Source organism: Balaenoptera musculus, chromosome 1, assembly GCF_009873245.2.
Source record: "Balaenoptera musculus isolate JJ_BM4_2016_0621 chromosome 1, mBalMus1.pri.v3, whole genome shotgun sequence".
Taxonomy (NCBI): Eukaryota; Metazoa; Chordata; class Mammalia; order Artiodactyla; family Balaenopteridae; genus Balaenoptera; species Balaenoptera musculus.
Window position 1 is genome coordinate 135,555,296 of NC_045785.1, and position 24,151 is coordinate 135,579,446.

A 24,151-nucleotide genomic window follows, 5' to 3' on the forward strand; every position below is an offset into this window, starting at 1 on the left:
AAATAATGTGTATTGGTGAAGAAGTGGAAAAACTGGAACACTCATGAATTGCTGGTGGGAATGTAAAATGGTGTAGCTCCTGTGGAAAAGTTTGGAGGTTCCTCAAAAAGTTAAACATCAAATTACCATATAACTTAAATTCTCCTCCTAGGTACAGAACCAAAAGAACTGAAAACAAGTGTTTAAACAAAAACATGTACACAAATTGTTCACCGCAATTATTCACAACTGCCAAAGGGTGGAAACAACCCAACTGCTCATCAGCTGATGAATTGGTAAAATGTGGTCTATCCATACAACGGAATATTATTTAGCCACAAAAAGGAATGAAGTACTGTTACATGTTACAACATGGATAATCCTTGAAAACATGCCAAGTGAAAGAAGCCAGAAACAAAGGCCACATATTTTATGATTCCATTTATATGAAATATCTAGAAGAGGCAAATCCATTGAGAAAGCAGATTAGTTGTTGCTAAGGTCTGGAGTGAGGGGGAAATAGGGAGTGACTGCTTAATGGGTACAAAGCGTACTTCCGGGGTGATGAAAATGCTGCAGGACAAGACAGTAGTGATGGTTGCACATTGTTAAATGTATTAATGCCACTCGACCGTACACTTTAAAATTGTTAATATGGTAAATTTTATTTTATGTGGATTTTACCCCAATTTTTTAAAAAAAGCTCCCTTTTCATCACTCTTACCTGACAGTTAATATCAGCCCTATGTTGTAGCAGGACTGTGACTAGTTCCTTATGTCCTCGATCACAAGCCCAATGGAGTAGAGCTCTGCCCTAAAAACACAGAAAAAGATAAATGAATTTGTTAATCCAGCTGTGGGACCATATAAAAGATATAAGGTCTGAAGAAAGACAGCAAGTAATGTGCAAAAATGTAGGTTAACTATTCTAAGAATGATTGATATAAAATGTTCTATGGGAAAAGCAGCAGACTGGAAATCAATAGAAAATCCTGAGTTCTACTTCTGGAATCTGTTCTGTACTAGCCCAGTGACTTTCTTCAGCCTGAACAGTTTCCTCACCCACAGCATGGGGGTAACACTAACAACAATAATACCAGTAACATTTGTTGAATGAATGAGTTACAAAATAATGCTTTGTAAATTTTAAAGTACTCTATAAAGGTAAGAGATAGTTTTAAATTATGTCCACTTCTAGTGAAAAAAATCCTATGGATAAAAAAAAAAATGAGTACTTAAACCTAGGTAGAGATCATAATCTAAATGCAGTTTATCTAAATTTCCTCAAGTTTATTCCTTAAAATGTAAGAAAATTTAATCACTTTGAAACTAAGCATTTCCCCTTCATATCCCAAATTTACACCCTGAAATATCCCCAAAACATTAGTAAAGTCTGCTAGTGTTTATCTTCAAATGTTGACTGTGAAAGCCACTTGTAAAACAGAATAGATATTAACTGTTAGGAGACAAAAGTACTAAATATGAAACATTAATTTTAACTGTTGTCTACCAAGGATGAACAGTTACTCTCAATGTGTTAATTCTTTTCTCCACTGTCAGAAATCCTGGTTTAGTTAATGAAAGGAGCCTACTTGGTCCAAAGAATAAACAAAACCCCCAAAGGTAAGGGCTTTTCTGAAGAAATGAGTGATGTATGGCTTAACACTACTTTTTTCAGGGTGGTAGTGATGTCATTTTTTAAAGAATGGAATGTTTTTCCAAATTAAGTTGAAATCCCTGCTTTATGTCATTTTAGAAAAGATTTAAGCAGATATAAGCTGGGACAAAGATGACTTTAAAGTAAAAAGCACCTTTCAAGAAAGCTTTTCTAAACTCACACACTTCACCTTTCAGACTCTCTTCACATACCTATTAGTTCAACTAATTAAACCAGGAACTATTCTTGAAACAAACAAACAAAAAAAGTAATACAACTTCTTCCTTACAAATTGTCCTTTTCTTTTTCTTTCATTTGCTCAATTTATTTTTACTTACCTGTGAATATCTGTTTTTCAATAGGCTTACACAAAATCCAAAGAGGAAGGGAAGCAGAAAATTTTAAAACGTGGGCAAATCATTCACAGTTTATTGTAACAGCAAAACTAGTTTGTTCAGAGCTCACTAAAAAATTTTTTAAATGGAGACAATTCTTAAAGCCAAGTAAAAAATGTATTGTGGAGTAGAGAATAGAGCTGCCTATGTTAAATGTTCTCCAGCTCTAATGTGTACTGATTTAGTGTTACTAGAGCACTAATTTCAAAACCCTCCATATGAATAAACAGATATTCTAATTAGACTCTCAGAACTAATACCAATGTATAAAATATTTTATAGTTCAATGTAATTGTTCCACAGCTTTTACATTAAAATAATCAGATAAAATGTCAAAGTCTGTATCATTCTTAGTTCTAATTTTAACTGTACATTTTATGGCTATTAAGTTAAATTATTAACAAGAATTACTACATAGTTAAAATGATGTCTGATAGACTTACACAGGGCACCTACCAGAAGTACCTAATAGTTAAGTAAGAAAACATAATATTAATATATCTAGTATTTTTACTACAAGATGTACAGATAATTTCTATTTCTCAACCAGATTCCTGATTTCTCCTTAGGTTTAACCCAACAGGGTTACATCGACTAATGCTAAATTATAAATCCTTAGCTGTTTCGGTGGGAAAGCAGACAAGCAACGCATTTTACTGTTAATGGGGAGTTATATTTTAAATTTCCCATATGTGGTGCCAAAAATTTACTTTAGAGGAAACACCTATGACTGGACCTCAGTAGTGATTTTCACTTTGGATATATTTTCTAGAAGGGTGGCACTTGTATAGCAATGTTTTAAGGAGGATGATGTGCTCTCAGACATTTACACTATGCTTTTTAACAGGTTTTCTGACCTGCAATGTAATTAATTTTTGTAACACATTATTTTAATGGTACACTAATTAACCTTGAATTAGAATGAATTCTCTGACAATGACGTTCTGCAGAAGTGCTGAAGATAGCTACATTAAGACCACCTAATGATTAATATTTTTATGCAGCATTAAGAAGTTCAAAAACAAGAGCAGGATTAAACATACTTGTAAATAAGCATAGATAAAATAAATCAGGCTTTGGAATTTTTGCCTTCAAATATCCTGCATTTAAATGAACAAAGATCAGCACAACCAGGTATCTGAATGTGACAACTCTTTACTTTTTCAAATTGTAGAGTTCCTGTAAACATACTCTAATTTGAGATTATTAGTTCAAGTAATAAATAACCAGTAATTAGTAATTTGCAGAGATACTATCTTCGTAACCCCTACTGATAAAATCAGTAAATAAACACCTGTGGTTTCTTTCCTTTCTCTTTGTTAACCATAAACATATATGGACCAATATAATGCGATTATTAAATTTATTAAATTATTTTAGATACAGGATTCCATAATTTCTCTTCCAGAAGGAAAACCATCAATTAGGTGCACATTAAATTTATATTTGCTTAAAGATTTTATACAAACTTATGAGATATTTTACCTATTTTTAGATATAATTGTTTTATCTTCTATGAATGATATAATCTCTTACAAATTTTCAAGTTAAATTTATTTTTACTGTTACCACAAAAGCTGGCAATTGTTTGTTTGTTGCTTCTAGTTTTAATAACTTCTGAAAGAATATCGTAGAACTATTTGGGATATTTGTGGGGAAAGCCATTATTAAAAGGAATCTTTGTTAGGCCAGCAGAAGACCACAAGCACTGTTTGGAGAGCTCTGGATAAATTCTGGAATTCAAATACAGTAAAACACAGCGGGGAAGAAAGAGTTCCCATCTGTTAACCAAGGGTGCAAATACCGTATTACCTCAGACAGATGAATGACTCTAAAGTGCTTGGAAAGTGCAGGGTGGCAGCTAACCTATTAAGTGGTATTACTTTCATACCTTCTGGAAAATACAGAGTGGGTCTTAATATTTTATATGCTTCTTTGATATCCTTGGTTACTTGTTCTTAAACCATGTAGAATTTTTAAAAATTAGATTTTCTCCTGGATATCACAAATTAAATGAAAAGAGATGGTATTATAAAATGACTCGATGTTCTTAGGGTATTTTGAGAACAGATACAAACAAGCATGTACACCATACATACAGTAGACAAAAACATGGCCAAGTTGGTATGTTTAAATTTGTTAAGAGTTGCCATTCTATCAAAGATGGTATGGTATAGTACTGTCTAATTACTAAGTGAAATACTGCAAATAGGTTGACTTGAATTTCTCTCTCCAAAAAATTGGGTTTCAATTTACAATTGATTGACTTCAGCTACCAATAACCTGTAGTGTCTCTGCCTCCTCTCTCCTATCCCTATCTTCTACCCTTTGCTGCTGCCAGTGTAGCAGTTGGCTACAGTGAGAACTCCCCCACCTGCAACCACCAGAAACTACACAAAGCCTCCTACTTCCACCCACCCCTCATTAGTGAACCAACAATGTTCTTTCAAAAACTCAGACAGCAGTAGGATTGGGTGGTAGTTTATGATCTCAAGATGTGGCTAGCATGGAAGCTAATACACATTTAAAATAAGTGAATACTTGATCTCCTTCACTGGCTAAGATCTAAGGTAAAAGGAAATGGTATTGCTGAGCTATCAGGGAATTCAGAAGGATTTTAAATACACTACTTTAGAAACTCCCTTTATAAGCATTTACTAAGCCATAATGTTAGTAACTAAAGGGTTAAGGAGTAAGCAAGGGAGATATTACTTCATCCTGTATAAAGTAATAAGTAATCCACTGATAATAATAAGGTAGCCAGGTGTCCATCAGAAGATAATGGATAAATACACTATGATGTATTCATATTCATACAATGGAATATTAGTCAGCAATATAAAGGAAGGAAATACTGATCTATATGACAATATCAATGAACTTCAAAAACACTATGCTAAATGAAAGAAGCCTTACACAAAAAAGTACATATTATGATTCCATCTATATAAAGTTCTAGAACAGGCAAAACCAATCTATGGTAGAAGAATTATCAGAACAGTGGTTACCTTTGTACGATTAGGAGAAAGAACCACCTGGGATGGGGCATGAGGGAATCTTCTGGGGTGACAGTAATGTTCTATATCTTGACAGGAGTTTCAGTTACACAGGTAAGTGCATTTGTCAAAATTAACTGAATGTGCACTTCAGATTTGTGCATTTCATTGTATATATACATGTTACCTTAAAAGAAGACCCAAACTAATACTGAACTCTAGTTAATGATATGTATGCTGAAGCATTTAGAAGAAAATTTATTGTCTATAAAATACTCTGAAATGCATCAAACATAAGATCAATTGATGGATGGATAGAGAAACGGCTAGATATTGATAAAGCAAACATAGTAAAATAACTAGTGGTAAAATCTAGTGGTAGGGATATAGATGTTCACTGTAAAATTCTTTCAACTTTCCTGTATGTTTACAAATTTTCATAATAAAGTGTTGGAAAAAATCAAACAAAAATTTGCACACCCACATTCACAGCCGCATTATTCACAATAGCCAAAATATGAAAGCAACCCAATTGTCCACAGATGGATATTTAAATAAACAAAATGCAGTATATACATATAAATATCATTCATTTTAAAAAAGAAGGAAACTTTGACATGTTATAACATGGACGAACCTTGAAGACATTATGCTAACTGAAATAAGCCAGTCTCAAGAGAGCTTGTGTATGATTGTATGATTCCATTTACACGAAGTACCTAGAGGAGTCAGATTCATAGACACAGAAAGTAGAATGGTGGCTGCCAGGGGCTGTGGGAAGGGGAGGAATGAGGAGTTAGTGTTTAATAGGTCCAGAATTTCAGTTGGGGAAGATGAAAAAGTTCTGGAGATAAATGGTGGTGATGGTTAAACAATGTAAAAGTACTTAATGACACAGAACTGTACACTTGAAAATGGTTAAATCTGTGAATTTTGTTATGTATATTTTAGCATGATAAAAAAATCAAAAAGAAGTATGCTGCCAAAGCTCATAAGATTTAAATGACTTTCACTATTTTCTCATTTTGCATTAAGTATGAGTTTCTTGGTGTAAAGTATTACCATAGGCTTGATTTTTAAATGGTGCTGCCTGTATTAATACAAATGAGCATAATTTGACAGTTTAGAATGCATTTCTCAATTATTAGTGTGAATAAACAGAGTTCCTTCAAATTAATACATTAATCAACTACATAACTGAACTAACATATACTCAAGTGTACAAAGTTATTTAAGAGGATGCATTTTTTCCTTCCTTTCTTAAATAGAAGCATAAATTGAGCCTTAGTACACTGACTCTGCCTCTTAAACCTTTTGCTTCTTTGTTAGGTTAGTACTGTCAGTTTTGCCAGATTTTGCAGCAGTTTCTCAAGCCAAAAGCATGTAAACTGTATTCTGACATGAGCCACAAATTTAAAACAAAGCAAGTGGGCTTCCCTGGTGGCGCAGTGGTTGGGAGTCTGCCTGCCAATGCAGGGAACACGGGTTCGAGCCCTGGTCTGGGAAGATCCCACATGCCGCGGAGCAACTAGGCCCGTGAGCCACAATTACTGAGTCTGCGCGTCTGGAGCCTGTACTCCGCAATAAGAGAGGCCGCGATAGTGAGAGGCCCGCGCACCGCGGTGAAGGGTGGCCCCCACTTGCCGCAACTAGAGAAAGCCCTCGCACAGAAACGAAGACCCAACACAGCCATAAATAAATAAAAATAAATAAATTTTAAAAAAACAAAACAAAACAAAACACAGAGGCCCCCCATCACTGCTCATGAAACCATTGTTTAAAACAAAGCAAGTACAGAAAGGAATGGAGTCAAGAGAAAGGTGATCTTCTTCAAAGTATTTGAAAGAATCAATAAACATATGGAAAATGGTATAAAATTAGACCTTCAAAAGGACAGAAAGAACTTAACTAAAGAAGTAGCTCAATGAAAGAGGAATTTTTGAGTGTATTAGACAAAAATCTATGGAAAAACCAATGAATTGTATGAATGCTTCTTGGGGGAGTGATGATAGCTGCACTGGAATAATGTCATCTAATTCATTCAAATATTATTATATTGCTACATTTGTTCTAAAACAAATTTAAATTAATGTAAAAGTTTAAAATACTATTTAAGGGACTTCCCTGGTGGCGCAGTGGTTAAGAATCCGCCTGCCAATGCAGGGGACATGAGTTCGAGCCCTGGTCTGGGAAGATCCCACGTGCCACGGAGCAACTAAGCCCGTGAGCCACAACTACTGAGCCTGCGCTCTAGAGCCCGTGTGCCCCAACTACTGAGCCTGTGTGCCACAACTACTGAAGCCCACGCATCTAGAACCCGTGCTCCACAACAAGAGAAGACACCACAATGAGAAGCTCGCGCACCGCAACGAGACCCAACACAGCCAAAAATAAATTAATTAGAAATAAACAAAATATTATTTAAATATCACTAAGAAGCATGTATTCAGTGTCTACTGTATATGGCACTGATCTGAAAAATAAATTGTGTGACAAGAATTGTGCAGACATAATATGTGCCTGATGATTGATAAGAAATATTCTGTTCATATATTAAGCATACTTTATAAATTATTTAAATCATCCAAGATATTTTCTTGGAAGAACTATAAATATGTGGCATGTGTGAAGAGTTATATTAACTGACTCAAAAAATAAAAGTTGAAGCACCATTTTAAAAAATGTATAAGCTTTTAGATCTTCACATTTCTCTTCATATTATCTACACCTCAATTTCCAAACATTTCTGCAAATGATTAAAAAATGTAATAAAAGCTGTAACTTAAATAAAAAATGAGTACATAGAACACCATGATGCTATAAACTTGGAACCTACAGCGTCCTGAATAGTAAGTATAACTACAGAACTTTTTTCTATTACGTGAAATGTAGACAGCATCCTAATTACCGTATCAGTAGGAAACACCACGTAATTTTCTCAAATTAGAAATATATGCCTTACTATATTTGTAGCAATTACAACTTAAATAAAAGATACATACCAGGAACTATATTTGTGCATAATAAAATAACTTCATTATAGAATAGGAATATTTTATTTAAAAGGCATTTTATATATATATATATATGTTCATGTGCTATGATAGCTATAGATTCAAATCTAAGCATTTTAGGCAATATAATAATTATGTTTATTTCAATATGTGGGAGTGCAAATGTGGCTTATCATGTTATGACTATAATTAAATTTCTCTATGTGCTCACAAAAAATTTTAAGTGCAATAAATGTAATTTTTAATCATCTCAGGGAAAGACTGAAATTGGGCTGAATCTGCTGAATGAACATTTTAAATAAAGTCGTATACCATCCCAAAGAATCTTAGGCAATCAGCAGTGAAATAACTCAAGTTCAAATATTAGACAAACACCTAGAAGACCTGGATGTCCTTTCAAAATTGTAATTGTTACCCAACTTATTATAGTAGGGAAATGTCTTTTTTCTGATAAAGGGGTTAAAAGTATTTAGCTAGCAACTTAACTTTGAGATTATATACTTTTAATCCATCATCAAAACTTGCAAAGTTGTTTTATTTGCTAGAGCTTTAAGTGTCATGAAGCAGTACCCTTTATTTTATTTAGGATGTCAAGTTTGATTCTAATTTTAAGCTCCCACCTCCCTCACGTTCTTAAATTAATTCATACAAATCCCTGATTAATAATAAAAGGACTTGCCATCAGTATTCAGAGCCCAGCCTGAGTTGTCATGGCTGAAAGGGCAGAAATCTGCTTGGAGCAATGAGAGAACCCAACTGAATTCTGGGTGTCTCAGTCTATGAATGTGTAAGCACTTCATCTGTTCATGGAAACACAAGTGTTCTGGCAGACTTGGGGGAAAGGTAGCTGCATGGGTAACAAACTGGAAGACCTGGGAAACCGCACTATATCAAAGTCACTAAATGACAGAAGCAAGATATTTTACAAGTGTTACTTTTATTTTCACAAAAAAATGGTGTTTGGTGTAAGCTATTTGAGTTCTGGACATTTATTTTATCCCTAACATTGCTGCCCAATGATCCTTGCAGAGGTCACAGGTGGATTTGACTATTTTATAAAATAAATTGTTGCAAATCAGAGCACAACAGTAGCAGGGTCGGCTGGAAATTGATTATCCTTCTTAAATCCAGTGGTGAAAAGAACACTCTCTCAGTCCTGCATTTCCACTTAGCAGTTGTATGTATTCAAACAAGTAACGTGTACATCTCTGAAATAGCTCCTGTCTGTGAAATAAGGATAACATCTACCTTACAGGGCTGTTGTGAAGACAACACGGTAATAAGTGAAAGTACCTTACAGAGTTGTAAATATGGGGAAAGTACTCTGTAAACTATAACCCACACTGTATAAAATAGTATTATTTGAAAGATGGAGAATTCTAACAGGGATAATATAGTACATACACAATTATTTCCAGTGAAAAAGTGACGTTGTAAAGTTAAGTGGGCTTTTCGTTTCCAGTTCCATATATAAGGAGCTAGGAAGTTGCCACTCCGTCCTAACAACAAACAAGAAAGCTGAAGAGACTGAAAAATCAACAATTCTTAGATCCATAAGAAAGGGAAAGACACAGGGCAAACCACTGCCCCTGAGACTAGAGAGACAGATAGGTGAACTCGACATCCTGGAGCAGAGCCTCACAAGTGGAAACCACCTGGGGAATCAGAGCCAGGTAGGAAAACCTGACTGTAATTAATGAATTGAGGAAGGCACAGTGCAGACAACTCTGAGGGTTAAAAAAACTCCAAGGGCATCTACTCAACCCCTCTATCCCCACCCCCGCCAATAGTGTGAGATTTACTTCTAGGAGCTTGAGTAGGTTCCCACAATAAATGTCAGAGAAACATCCCCTCATGCTTCTGGCAGGGGGAGGGGAAATTAACCATTCTGAAATATGCCAAAGCACTCTGTTGTTCTCAAAACCGCCTGCCTTCAGGGGAAACTGGTTAACCAGCACCTAACCTGTTGGGGTATTATCAGAGCCTAACTGACCTGGGGGAAGGGAAATACCCAACTCCAGTCTACTCCAGCCATTCTGTCCCATCTAAAGGGGGAGGAAAAAAAAATGAGAAACATTTGTGAGATTCCCAGTCCAGAGGCATAGGCTCACTACAAAACTGAGACCTAATCATAGGACCATAGGACCATCTCCCCAACACCTCACCACCACATTACTAAGGGCCTATTTATAGCAGTTCCTTTTATCTGGTATATCAAATCCAGCTATCAGTAAAAATTACAAGATAAAGCAAAAGGCAAAAAATCCACAATTTGAAGAAACAGAGTAAGCATCAGAATGAAACAGGGCAGAGATGTTGGAATTATCAGGTTGAGAATTTAAAACAACTATGATTAATATGCTAAGGGCTCTAATGAATAAAGCAGGCACCATGCAAGAACAGATAGACAATGTAAGCAGAGAAATGGAAATCCTAATAACCAAAAAGAAATGATAGAGATAAAAAAACCACTGTAACAGAAATTTTAAAAATGCCTGTGATGGGCTTATTAGTATACCAGACATGGCTGAAGAAAAAAAATCTCTGAGCTAGAAGATGTATCAATAGAATCCTCAAAAACTGAAAAGTGAAGAGAACAAATACTGGAAAAAAAAAAAAAAAAAAAGAGTCTTTCCCCTGCTCTCTGAGAGTTGCTCTGCCTTTACCCAGCCCCCTAGAACATCAGGCCTTTCTTCAGACTGTTCTGAAAATGCTGCTTTTTAACCCAGGTTAGTACCTCACCCAAGAGAAATCATAAGTAAAAACTTTTGGGGGGGTTTCCTTTGTCTTTTGTTACGTACAAAATTGGTTTATGGGCCGGAGAGAAGGTGGCGGAAGAGTAAGACGCGGAGATCACCTTCCTTCCCACAGATACAGTAGAAATACATCTACACGTGGAACTGCTCCTACAGAACACCCACTGAACGCTGGCACAAAACATCAGACCTCCCAAAAGGCAAGAAACTCCCCATGTACTTGGGTAGGGCAAAAGAAAAAAGAAATAACAGAGACAAAAGAATAGGGACGGGACCTGCACAAGTGGGAGGGAGCCGTGAAGGAGGAAAGGTTTCTACGCACTAGGAAGCCCCTTCGCGGGCGGAGACTGCGGGTGGCGGAGGGGGGAGCTTCGGAGCCACGGAGGAGAGCACAGCCACAGGGGTGCGGAAGGCAAAGCAGAGAGATTCCCGCACGGAGGCTCGGTGCCGAGCAGCACTCACCAGCCTGAGAGGCTTGTCTGCTCACCCGCCGGGGCGGGCGGGGGCTGGGAGCTGAGGCTCGGGCTTCGGTTGGATCGCAGGGAGAGGACAGGGGTTGGCGGCGTGAACACAGCCTGAAGGGGTTAGCGCACCACAGCTGGCTGGGAGGGAGTCCGGGAAAAAGTCTGCAGCTGCCGAAGAGGCAAGAGACTTTTTCTTGCCTCTTTGTTTCGCCGCGGGCAGGGAGAGGGGATTCAGAGCGCCGCCTAAACAAACTCCAGAGACGGGTGCGAGCTGCGGCGATCAGCGCAGGCCCCAGAGACAGGCGTGAGACGCTAAGGCTGCTGCTGCCGCCACCAAAAAGCCTGTGTGAGAGCACAGGTCACTCTCCACACCGCCCCTCCCGGGAGCCGGTGCAGCCCGCCACTGCCAGGGTCCCGTGATCCAGGGACAACTTCCCTGGGAGAACACACAGCGTGCCTCAGGCTGGTGCAACGTCACGCTGGCCTCTGCCGCCGCAGGCTCGCCCCGCCTCCTCTGTACCCCTCCCTCCCCCCGGCCTGAGTGAGCCAGAGCCCCAGAAGCAGCTGCTCCTTTAACCCCGTTCTGTCTGGGCGGGGAACAGACGCCCTCAGGCGACCTACACGCAGAGGCGGGTTCAAATCCAAAGCTGAACCCTGGGAGCTGTGCGAACAAAGAAGAGAAAGGGAAATCTCTCCCAGCAGCCTCAGAAGCAGCGGATTAAAACTCCACAAACAACTTGATGTGCCTGCATCTGTTGAATACCTGAATAGACAACGAATCATCCCAAATTCAGGAGGTGGACTTTGGGAGCAGGATATAGTAATTTTTCCCCTTTTCCTTTTTTTGTGAGTGTATATGTATATGCTTCTGGGTGAGATTTTGTCTGTATAGCTTTGCTTTATAATACCTTTATTTTACTTCACTATATTATATCCTCTTTCTTTCTTTCTTTCTTTCTTTCTATTTTTTCTCCCTTTTACTCTGAGCCGTGTGGATGAAAGGCTCTTGCTGCTCCAGCCAGGCATCAGGGCTGTGCCTCTGAGGTGGGAGACCCAGCTTCAGGACACTGGTCCACAAGAGACCTCCCAGCTCCACGTAATACCAAACGGCAAAAATCTCTCAGAGATCTCCACCTCAACATCAAGACCCAGCTTCACTCAACGACCAGCAAGTTACAGTGCTGGACACCCTATGCCAAACAACTAACAAGACAGGAACACAGCCCCATCCATTAGCAGAGAGGCTGCCTAAAATCATAATAAGGCCACAGACACCCCAAAATACACCACCAGACGTGGACGTGCCCACCAGAAAGACAAGATCCAGCCTCATCCACCAGAACTCAGGCACTAGTTCCCTCCACCAGGAAGCCTACACAACCCACTGAACCAACCTTAGCCACTGGGGAAAGATACCAAAAACAACGGGAACTACGAACCTGCAGCCTGTGAAAAGGAGACCCCAAACACAGTAAGATAAGCAAAATGAGACGACAGAAAAACACACAGCAGATGAAGGAGCAGGGTCAAAACACACCAGACCTAACAAATGAAGAGGAAATAGGTAGTCTACCTGAAAAAGAATTCAGAATAATGATAGTAAGGATGATCCAAAATCTTGGAAATAGAATAGACAAAATGCAAGAAACATTTAACAAGGACGTAGAAGAACTAAAGAGGAACCAAGCAACGATGAAAAACACAATAAATGAAATTAAAAATACTCTAGATGGGATCAACAGCAGAATAACTGAGGCAGAAGAACGGATAAGTGACCTGGAAGATAAAATGGTGGAAATAACTACTGCAGAGCAGGATAAAGAAAAAAGAATGAAAAGAACTGAGGACAGTCTCAGAGACCTCTGGGACAACATTAAACGCACCAACATTCGAATTATAGGGGTCCCAGAAGAAGAAGAGAAAAAGAAAGGGACGGAGAAAATATTTGAAGAGATTATAGTTGAAAACTTCCCTAATATGGGAAAGGAAATAGTTAATCAAGTCCTGGAAGCACAGAGAGTCCCATACAGGATAAATCCAAGGAGAAACACGCCAAGACACATATTAATCAAACTGTCAAAAATTAAATATAAAGAAAACATATTAAAAGCAGCAAGGGAAAAACAACAAATAACACACAAGGGAATCCCCATAAGGTTAACAGCTGATCTTTCAGCAGAAACTCTGCAAGCCAGAAGGGAGTGGCAGGATATATTTAAAGTGATGAAGGAGAAAAACCTACAACCAAGGTTACTCTACCCAGCAAGGATCTCATTCAGATGTGATGGAGAAATTAAAACCTTTACAGACAAGCAAAAGCTGAGAGAGTTCAGCACCACCAAACCAGCTTTACAACAAATGCTACAGGAACTTCTCTAGGCAAGAAACACAAGAGAAGGTAAACACCTACAATAACAAACCCAAAACATTTAAGAAAATGGGAATAGGAACATACATATTGATAATTACCTTGAATGTAAATGGATTAAATGCTCCCACCAAAAGACACAGACTGGCTGAATGGATACAAAAACAAGACCCATATATATGCTGTCTACAAGAGACCCACTTCAGACCTAGAGACACATACAGACTGAAAGTGAGGGGATGGAAAAAGATATTCCATGCAAATGGAAATCAAAAGAAAGCTGGAGTAGCAATTCTCATATCAGACAAAATAGACTTTAAAATAAAGACTATTACAAGAGACAAAGAAGGACACTATATAATGATCAAGGGATCGATCCAAGAGGAAGGTATAACAATTGTAAATATTTATGCACCCAGCACAGGAGCACCTCAATACATAAGGCAAATACTAACAGCCATAAAAGGGGAAATCGACAGCAAAACAATCATAGTAGGGGACTTTAACACCCCACTTTCACCAATGGACAGATCATCCAAAATGAAAATAAATAAGGAAACACAAGCTTTAAATGATACATTAAACAAGATGGACTTAATTGATATTTATAGGACATTCCACCCAAAAACAACAGAATACACATTTTTCTCAAGTGCTCATGGAACATTCTCCAGGATAGATCATATCTTGGGTCACAAATCAAGCCTTGGTAAATTTAAGAAAATTGAAATCGTATCAAGTATCTTTTCCGACCACAATGCTATGAGACTAGATATCAATTACAGGAAAAGCAAACACATGGAGGCTACACAATACACTACTTAATAACGAAGTGACCACTGAAGAAATCAAAAGGGAAATCAAAAAATACCTAGAAACAAATGACAATGGAGACACGACGACCCAAAACCTATGGGACGCAGCAAAAGCAGTGCTAAGAGGGAAGTTTATAGCAATACAAGCCTACCTCAAGAAACAGGAAACATCTCGAATAAACAACCTAACCTTGCACCTAAAGCAATTAGAGAAAGAAGAACAAAAAACCCCCAAAGCTAGCAGAAGGAAAGAAATCATAAAGATCAGGTCAGAAATAAATGAAAAAGAAATGAAGGAAACAGTAGCAAAAATCAATGAAACTAAAAGCTGGTTCTTTGAGAAGATAAACAAAATTGATAAACCATTAGCCAGACTCATCAAGAAAAAAAGGGAGAAGACTCAAATCAATAGAATTAGAAATGAAAAAGGAGAAGTAACCACTGACACTGCAGAAATACAAAAGATCATGAGAGATTACTACAAGCAACTCTATGCCAATAAAATGGACAACCTGGAAGAAATGGACAGATTCTTAGAAATGCACAACCTGCCGAGACTGAACCAGGAAGAAATAGAAAATATGAACAGACCAATCACAAGCACTGAAATTGAAACTGTGATTAAAAACCTTCCAACAAACAAAAGCCCAGGACCAGATGGCTTCACAGGTGAATTCTATCAAACATTTAGAGAAGAGCTAACACCTATCCTTCTCAAACTCTTCCAAAATATTGCAGAGGGAGGAACACTCCCAAACTCATTCTACGAGGCCACCATCACCCTGATACCAAAACCAGACAAAGATGTCACAAAGAAAGAAAACTACAGGCCAATATCACTGATGAACATAGATGCAAAAATCCTCAACAAAATACTAGCAAACAGAATCCAACAGCACATTAAAAGGATCATACACCATGATCAAGTGGGGTTTATTCCAGGAATGCAAGGATTCTTCAATATACGCAAATCAATCAATGTGATACACCATATTAACAAATTGAAGGAGAAAAACCATATGATCATCTCAATAGATGCAGAGAAAGCTTTCAACAAAATTCAACACCCATTTATGATAAAAGCCCGGCAGAAAGTAGGCATAGAGGGAACTTGCCTCAACATAATAAAGGCCATATATGACAAACCCACAGCCAACATTGTCCTCAATGGTGAAAAACTGAAACCATTTCCACTAAGATCAGGAACAAGACAAGGTTGCCCACTCTCACCACTATTATTCAACATAGTTTTGGAAGTGTTAGCCACAGCAATCAGAGAAGAAAAAGAAATAAAAGGAATCCAAATCGGAAAAGAAGAAGTAAAGCTGTCACTGTTTGCAGATGACATGATACTATACATAGAAAATCCTAAAGATGCTACCAGAAAACTCCTAGAGCTAATCAATGAATTTGGTAAAGTAGCAGGATACAAAATTAATGCACAGAAATCTCTTGCATTTCTATACACTAATGACGAAAAATCTGAAAGTGAAATTAAGAAAACACTCCCGTTTACCATTGCAACAAAAAGAATAAAATATCTAGGAATAAACCTACCTAAGGAGACAAAAGACCTGTATGCAGAAAATTATAAGACACTGATGAAAGAAATTAAAGATGCTACCAACAGATGGAGAGATATACCATGTTCTTGGATTGGAAGAATCAACATTGTGAAAATGACTCTACTACCCAAAGCAATCTACAGATTCAATGCAATCCCTATCAAACTACCACTGGCATTTTTCACAGAACTAGAACAAAAAATGTCACAATTTGTATGGAAACACAAAAGACCCCGAATAGCCAAAGCAATCTTGAGAACGAAAAATGGAGCTGGGGGAATCAGGCTCCCTGACTTCAGACTATATTACAAAGCTACAGTAATCAAGACAGTTTGGTACTGGCACAAAAACAGAAATATAGATCAATGGAACAGGATAGAAAGCCCAGAGATAAACCCACACACATATGGTCACCTTATCTTTGATAAAGGAGGCAAGCATATACAGTGGAGAAAAGACAGCCTCTTCAATAAGTGGTGCTGGGAAAATTGGACAGATACATGTAAAAGTATGAAATCAGAACACTCCCTGACACCATGCACAAAAATAAACTCAAAATGGATTAAAGATCTAAGTGTAAGGCCAGACACTATCAAACTCTTAGAGGAAAACATAGGCAGAACATTCTATGACATACATCACAGCAAGATTCTTTTTGACCCAGCTCCTAGAGAAATGGAAATAAAAACACAAATAAACAAATGGGACCTAATGAAACTTAAAAGCTTTTTCACAGCAAAGGAAACCATAAACAAGACCAAAAGACAACCATCAGAATGGGAGAAAATATCTGCAAACGAAGCAACTGACAAAGGATTAATCTCCAAGATTTACAAGCAGCTCATGCAGCTCAATATCAATAAAACAAACAACCCAATCCAAAAATGGGCAGAAGACCTAAATAGACATTTCTCCAAAGAAGATATGCAGATTGCCAACAGACACATGAAAGAATGCTCAACATCATTAATCATTAGAGAAATGCAAATCAAAACTACAATGAGATATCATCTCACACCGATCAGAATGGCCATCATCAAAAAATCTAGAAACAATAAATGCTGGAGAGGGTGTGGAGGAAAGGGAACACTCTTGCACTGTTGGTGGGAATGTAAATTGATACAGCCACTATGGAGAACAGTATGGAGGTTCCTTAAAAAACTAAAAATAGAACTACCATACGACCCAGCAATCCCACTACTGGGCATATACCCTGAGAAAACCATAGTTCAAAAAGAGTCATGTACCAAAATGTTCACTGCAGCTCTATTTACAATAGCCAGGACATGGAAGCAACCTAAGTGTCCATCATCGGATGAATGGATAAAGAAGATGTGGCACATATATACAATGGACTATTACTCAGCCATAAAAAGAAATGAAATGGAGGTATTTGTAATGAGGTGGATGGAGTTAGAGTCTGTCATACAGAGTGAAGTAAGTCAGAAAGAGAAAAACAAATACAGTATGCTAACACATATATATGGAATCTAAGGAAAAAAAAAAAAAAGGCCATGAAGAACCTAGTGGCAAGACGGGAATAAAGACACAGACCTACTACAGAATGGACTTGAGGATATGGGGAGGGGGAGGGGTGAGATGTGACAGGGTGAGAGAGTGTCATGGACATATATACACTACCAAATGTAAAATAGATAGCTAGTGGGAAGCAGCCGCATAGCACAGGGAGATCAGCTCGGTGCTTTGTGACCACCTAGAGGGGTGGGATGGGGAGGGTGGGAGGGAGGGAGATGCAAGAGGGAAGAGATATGGGAACATATGTATATGTATAACTGATTCACTTTGTTATAAAGCAGAAACTAACACACCATTGTAAAGCAATTATACTTCAATAAAGATGTTTAAAAAAAAAAGAAAGAAAGAAAACCCAGAACAGAGTATCCAAGGGCTATGGGACAAATACAAAAGATACAATGTATGCATAATGGGGATACCAGAAGGAGAAGAAACAGAGAAAGGAACAGAAGAATACCTGAAACAATGACTGAATTTCCTCAAATTAATGCTAGACACCAAGCCACAGATCCAGGAAGCTCAGAGAATACCAAGCAAAATAAATGCTTCAAAAACTACACTAGGCATATCATTTTCAAATTACAGCAAATTAAAGATAAAGAAAAATCCTGAAAGAAGCCGGAGGAAAAAAAACACATCGCTTATAGAGAAACAAAGATAAGAATTACATCAGACTTCTCCTCAGAAACCATGCAAGCGCGAAGAGAGTGGAGTGACATATTTAAACTGTTGAGGAAAAACCCCTGCTAACCTAGAATTCTGTATCCTGAGAAATTATCCTTCAAAAGTGAAGGAGAAATAAAGACTTTCTCAAACAAATATTGAGGAAATCTGTTGCCAATACACCTCCCTTGCAAGAAATGTTAAAAGAAATTCTTTAGAGAGAAGGAAAATAATGTAGGTCAGAAACTGATCTACATAAAGAAAGAAGGAGCATCAAAGAAGGAATAGTGAAGGTACTATAAAAACTTTTATTTTTCTTACTCTTAATTGATCTAACAGTTTGTTCAAAATAATAGCAACAATGTATTTGATTATACATGCTTATGTATCATATATATATCTTATGTGTGTACAAATACACAAACACACATATATACATACTTATGCATGCTTCTATGTAAGTGAAATGAGTGACAGCAATGATACAAGGGACAGGAGGGAGGAATTAGGAATATTTTGTTTTTATAAGGCACTAACACTACCCATGATGGTATCATGTTATTTGAAAGTGGACTTAGATTAGTTATAAATGTATACTGCAAACTCTAGGACAACCACTATAAAAGGTCAAAAAAAGCATAACTGATATGCTAAGAAAGGAAAGAAAATGGAATCATATTAAATGCTCAATTAAAACCACAAAAGGCAGGAAAAGAGTGGAAGACAAAAACAGGAACAAAGAACAAGGGCAACATATAGAAAACAGTAACAAATATGGTAAATATTAATCCAAGTATATCAGTAATCACTCTGAATGTCAATGGCCTAAGTGTACCGATTAAAAGACAGATTGTCAGAGTGGATCAAAAACACAACCCAACAATATGCTGTCTATAAGAACCTACTTGAAATATATAGGCACATATAGATTAAAAGTAAATGGACGGAGAAAAAAATACCATGCTAACACACAATAGGAAAACAGGATTAGCTATATTAATTTCAGTCAGAGCAAACTTCAAAGTAAGTAAAGTTATGAGGGATAAAGAAGGGTATTACATAATGATAAAGAGGTCAATTCTCCAAGAAGATGTAACAATTCTTTTTTTTTTTTTTTTTTAAAGCACTTTTCTTTTTTATAGCTACTTTATTTATTTATTTTACTTTATTTTTGGCTGTGTTGGGTCTTCGGTTCATGCGAGGGCTTTCTCTAGTTGAGGCAAGTGGGGGCCACTCTTCATCGCGGTGCGGGGACCGCTCTTCATCGCGATGCGCGGGCCTTTCACTATCGCGGCCCCTCCCGTTGCGGGGCACAGGCTCCAGACGCGCAGGCTCAGTAGTTGTGGCTCACGGGCCCAGCTGCTCCGTGGCATGTGGGATCTTCCCAGACCAGGGCTCGAACCCGTGTCCCCTGCATTAGCAGGCAGATTCTCAACCACTGCGCCACCAGGGAAGCCCCAAGATGTAACAATTCTTAACGTGTATATACCTAACAAAAGAGCATCATTCATGGATGGTAGGAATACAAGATGGCACAGCCATTTTGGAAGACAATTTGGTGGTTTCTTAATAAACTAAACATACTCTTACCATATCATCTACAAATTGTACTCCCTGTTATTTACCCAAAGGAACTGAAAACTTACGTCTACACAAAACGTGCCCATGGATGTTTATAGCAGCTTTATTCATAATTGCCAAAACTCAGAGGCAACCAAGAAAAGTCCTCAGGAGGTGAACGGATAAATAAACTGTGGTACGTCTAAACAATGGAGTATTATTCGGTGCTGAAAGGAAATGAGCTCTCAAGCCATCAGAAGATATGGAGGAAACTCAAATGCACATTACTAAGTGAAAGAAGCCAATCTGAAAAGTCTACATACTGCGCGATTCCAACTATATGGCCTTCTGGAAAAGGCAAAACTATGGAGACAACCAAAAGATCAGTGGTTGCCAGGGTAGCGGGGGATATGAATATTCAGAGCACACAGGATTTTTAGGGCAGTGAAAAGAGTCTGTATGATACTGTAATGATGAATATTTCATTATACATTTGTCCAAATACATAGAATATACAACACCAAGAGGAACCCTAAAGTAAATTATGGACTTTGGATGGTAATGATATATCACTGTAGGTTCATCCTTGGTTTAAAAAAAAAAAGTACCATGTTAATAATGTTGGGTCATATGGGAAATCTCTGTACCCTCCTCTCAAATTTATTATAAAACCTAAAACTGCTCTGTTCTTAAAAAAAAAAAAAATTAAGTCTTTACAAAAAAAAAGTTGTGGTTTCTTCATTTCTTCATTATAACATCATCCTTCATTCATATTATTCACTAAGGATGATCAAGACAGCTAACATTTGAGTGCTTGGCATGTGTGTTTCAGGTACTGTTTGAGTGCCTTGTATATAATACTCAAAACAATTCTGACACAGGTACTTATTCCCATTTTACACATTAGGAACCTGAGACAGAATGAACTTGACAAAGGTCATACAGCTAGGAAGTGACAGTGCTAGCACTTAGACCCAGGTAGTCCAGCTCATCACCATTATACTATGCTGCTTCTGCTTATTCATTCATTCACTCATAATTCATCAAATCTTTACTGAGCATATGGAATACACCAAGAGCTCTGATAGAAAAACATTTTCAACAAGGAAGATCTCAAAACATTTACCCAGGAAGCTACTAAAGGAAATGCTCCTTCAAAACCAGGAAATAAATAAAAGAGGACGCTAGTGGACGAGACACTCCATCAAAACAGAGAAGTAAACAATAAAAGATGAAGACCTGGGATCCAGAAAACAGAAAAATCCAGGAAAAAGGGGAAGAGAATTCCAAAGACAGTGGTAAAGCATAATCCCAGAATGACATCTATGCGAGAGGCCTAGAGAACAACCAGTCCAGTTTAGAGATGAAGAAGGAAGGAGGGTTCCAGAGGGATACTGCTTTAAAAAACATGGGATTGATTACCTGATGTGCTTGACTGCACAGAGAAGACCTCTACTGGGCAATTTGAGGAAAGAATTGCAATAAGAACATAGAAGACCAAGAAAAAAAAAAAAAAAAGAGGCCATTATTAACCTTAAGAAAAACAAAATGTTGTACCATGGTATGTAAATTGCATTATTCATAATTATATAATTTATTCATTCCCTTTCCACCCTTGCCTTGCTTCCCTGTAATCAGAGCAGACTTCCTACTATAGTGACCTGGGGCTTGGCCTTGTGACTTGTTTTAGACAAAGGAATGTGAGTAGATGTGACACATGCTACATCCAAGGAAAGCTTTAAATGTATTTGTGGGGTCTGGTTCTGTCTGCCTTTACTGTCTGCCCCATATAGGGTCTATCCATTGGGATTAGATCTCAGAATGAGAAGACATATGAAATCAAGATGAACTGAGCACAAACAAGGCTAGTAGAAGCCAGCAGAGTCTCAACTGGTTCCAAGGCTTTCGATATGAGCAAGAAATAAATGTTGTTAGCCACTGAAGTTTGGGGTTTTGCTTGTTTTGTTTCTGCTACAGCAAAAGCTGACTAATACACATAATACAGTCCATAGCTCAGCAACAAACAATATTTACATAGTCATAATAATATAGTTATATTATAATCATAATTGACTATATTACATTATTAATTATAGTATAATTTGTAATTATAATAAAAACACTGATATAATAGAGATGCAATCAGAAAACTGACACTAAAAATTGTGATATAACTATGTTAAGAGGGTGGGGAGAGAGAGGGGGAAGATGAGTAAAAGAGCTAAATCCTAATATAACATAGAAGAAAATCAATAATGTTTAGACTTGGAAAATCAAGAGATACAAGTATATTATTTAGAATTATGTAGGTAAATTGCAAAAGAAACAACTAAAAACACTGAAAGTTTTTGCCTCAAGGGAGCTAGAATCAAATGTGAGAAGGATGCAGATACGGGAGTACATTTTTTGTTGTAAGACTTATAGTACTATTTGATTTCCTTTGAACTATCCACATGTATTAACTTCATAAAAATCTTAACTCATGAGCACAAACATTAAAAACAACAATAAAATCAAGGGAAGCAATCGTGCCTGACTGACTAAAATAAAATGTATTCTGATCCTGAAAGGCAAAAAAAGAACCCAAGTGGGAATCAGAAGAGCCGGTGTTACTGTTTCACAATCTGGCTTCCACTTTTCTCTAGCGACATCTTTCTTGACTCCTTTCATTATCTATAGGAGAACAAACTTTACTGTAGAATTACAGTCTTACATTTTCAGTTCCAGATGTCACTAAAAATATATTACAGGAAAGATGCTGCCTAAAAGTGAGATAATATTAAGGGCTAACCTGTATAGAGAGCCCTCAATTAATACAGAAGTTGATCATTTACTCTACGCCTCATCTATGATCACTGCATGTCCTCTTCCTAACAATTGCCACCTTCTGGTCATTTTGATCATCTTCACTGCATTATCAAAGAATGAGAAAAATGATTAAAAGTGATTAGTAAATTTTGCTCCTTTTTAAACAACTATAATTCAGGGACAGTTTAAGCTCAATATGTGAACAGTTTTATTCACAAAATAAATAAATTAATAAGTAACATATTTTACAGAATAATTTAGTATAGGATCCCTTTAAATAGCGGGCCTGCATTTAAATGATTGGATTTACCAAAATTTTGACAGTTTTCTAGAAATACAGTTACTGGGCAAAGGACAATATACTTGTTTCAGGTATAATGATAGAAGATACTAAAGCTATTTATAAATATTTTTATATTACCTATAGATTTTACATAAATATGTTAATAGTCTCTCCCTTTAACATGAACAAATGTAACTTATTTTCCTGCTGCAAGTTTCAGCTAGTAACTTCTATAATGGACAGAAATATGATGGATACAGACACAGAAAGTATCTTAACTGGGTGACACCATCTCATTTAGATATTCTGATATACTCTTAACCATAATGTGGTTTGAGTTGTAGTTCAGAGGCCTGCTGTGTAGAAAAAAGGCACTGGGGCAGAACAACAAAGCATAAGAAAATAATTAACAGGGCATGTTTTTCATACCTCTTCATCTTTCATATTCACATCCACGTTTTTTGATTTGAAGACTTTGGTTATATGGTCAATGTTGTTTTCCCTGCAGTAATCAAATATGTTTTTGTCTTCTTCCCTAATTAGAGTAAAAAAAAAAATAGTGTTTGTCTTACTAGGTAATACATAAAAGTTACATATTTTTAATACAATCTGTTTGCTGCAAACATTAGTGGAATCTGTTTTTATAAAGAATTTTACATGAACAATAGTGGATTTTCAGTAAGACGTAATACATCCAATCTCTGAAAAGACTAAAGTTCCTAGCAACTATAATTATAGAGAAGAGCTTCATCTGCTTTAACAAGTTACACTAGTACACTAATATAACATCTTGAGTAGATTTTCTCAGTGCTCTTTTTCTCCCCAGTTACTTTTATACACTGACAGGCACATATATCCTCTGACTCAGAATTTTCAATTGTAGCACTGAAGTGAGAAGGTCATTTACTATTGCCTGTATAGAGGTAGCAAAAGATCATAGAGGGAGCAAAAGATCAGGACATAGCTTACTACTTCTCTTACAGAATAAAAGAATGATAAGTTGGTTGCTATACAAGTTTTTAAGAAATTACACACACACACGAACATATATACACACACACCAAAGTAATTTTCTTAAGGGAAAGATAATTAGAGCATCACAAAATTCAGAAGTCCTTCATGAGATAATAAAAATAAAGACTGGGAAGCACAGTATGTACTCAGCACTATTCTAGGCATATCAATGTACTAATTCACTTAATCTTATCCAACAGCTGCTTCACTTCACAGATAAAGAAACAGGTAAGGAGAGGTTATATGACCTGTCAAATGGCATCACATTTATCAAGGAC

The 24,151-nt window shown here is 37.1% G+C and overlaps 1 protein-coding gene across 2 annotated transcripts in view; it reads right to left on the reverse strand.

Annotated features, from left to right (window-relative positions):
* The window catches only part of ACBD6 (acyl-CoA binding domain containing 6), a 230,342-nt gene that overhangs the window by 114,159 nt on the left and 92,032 nt on the right, over window positions 1–24,151 (reverse strand). For both annotated transcript variants that reach the window (XM_036855805.1, XM_036855815.1), the window contains exons 5-6: window positions 23,289–23,394; window positions 704–793 (exon numbers count right to left, since the gene is read on the reverse strand). In XM_036855805.1, the coding sequence (XP_036711700.1) occupies window positions 704–793; window positions 23,289–23,394 (196 nt within the window). The remainder of the gene's footprint in view (window positions 1–703; window positions 794–23,288; window positions 23,395–24,151) is intronic.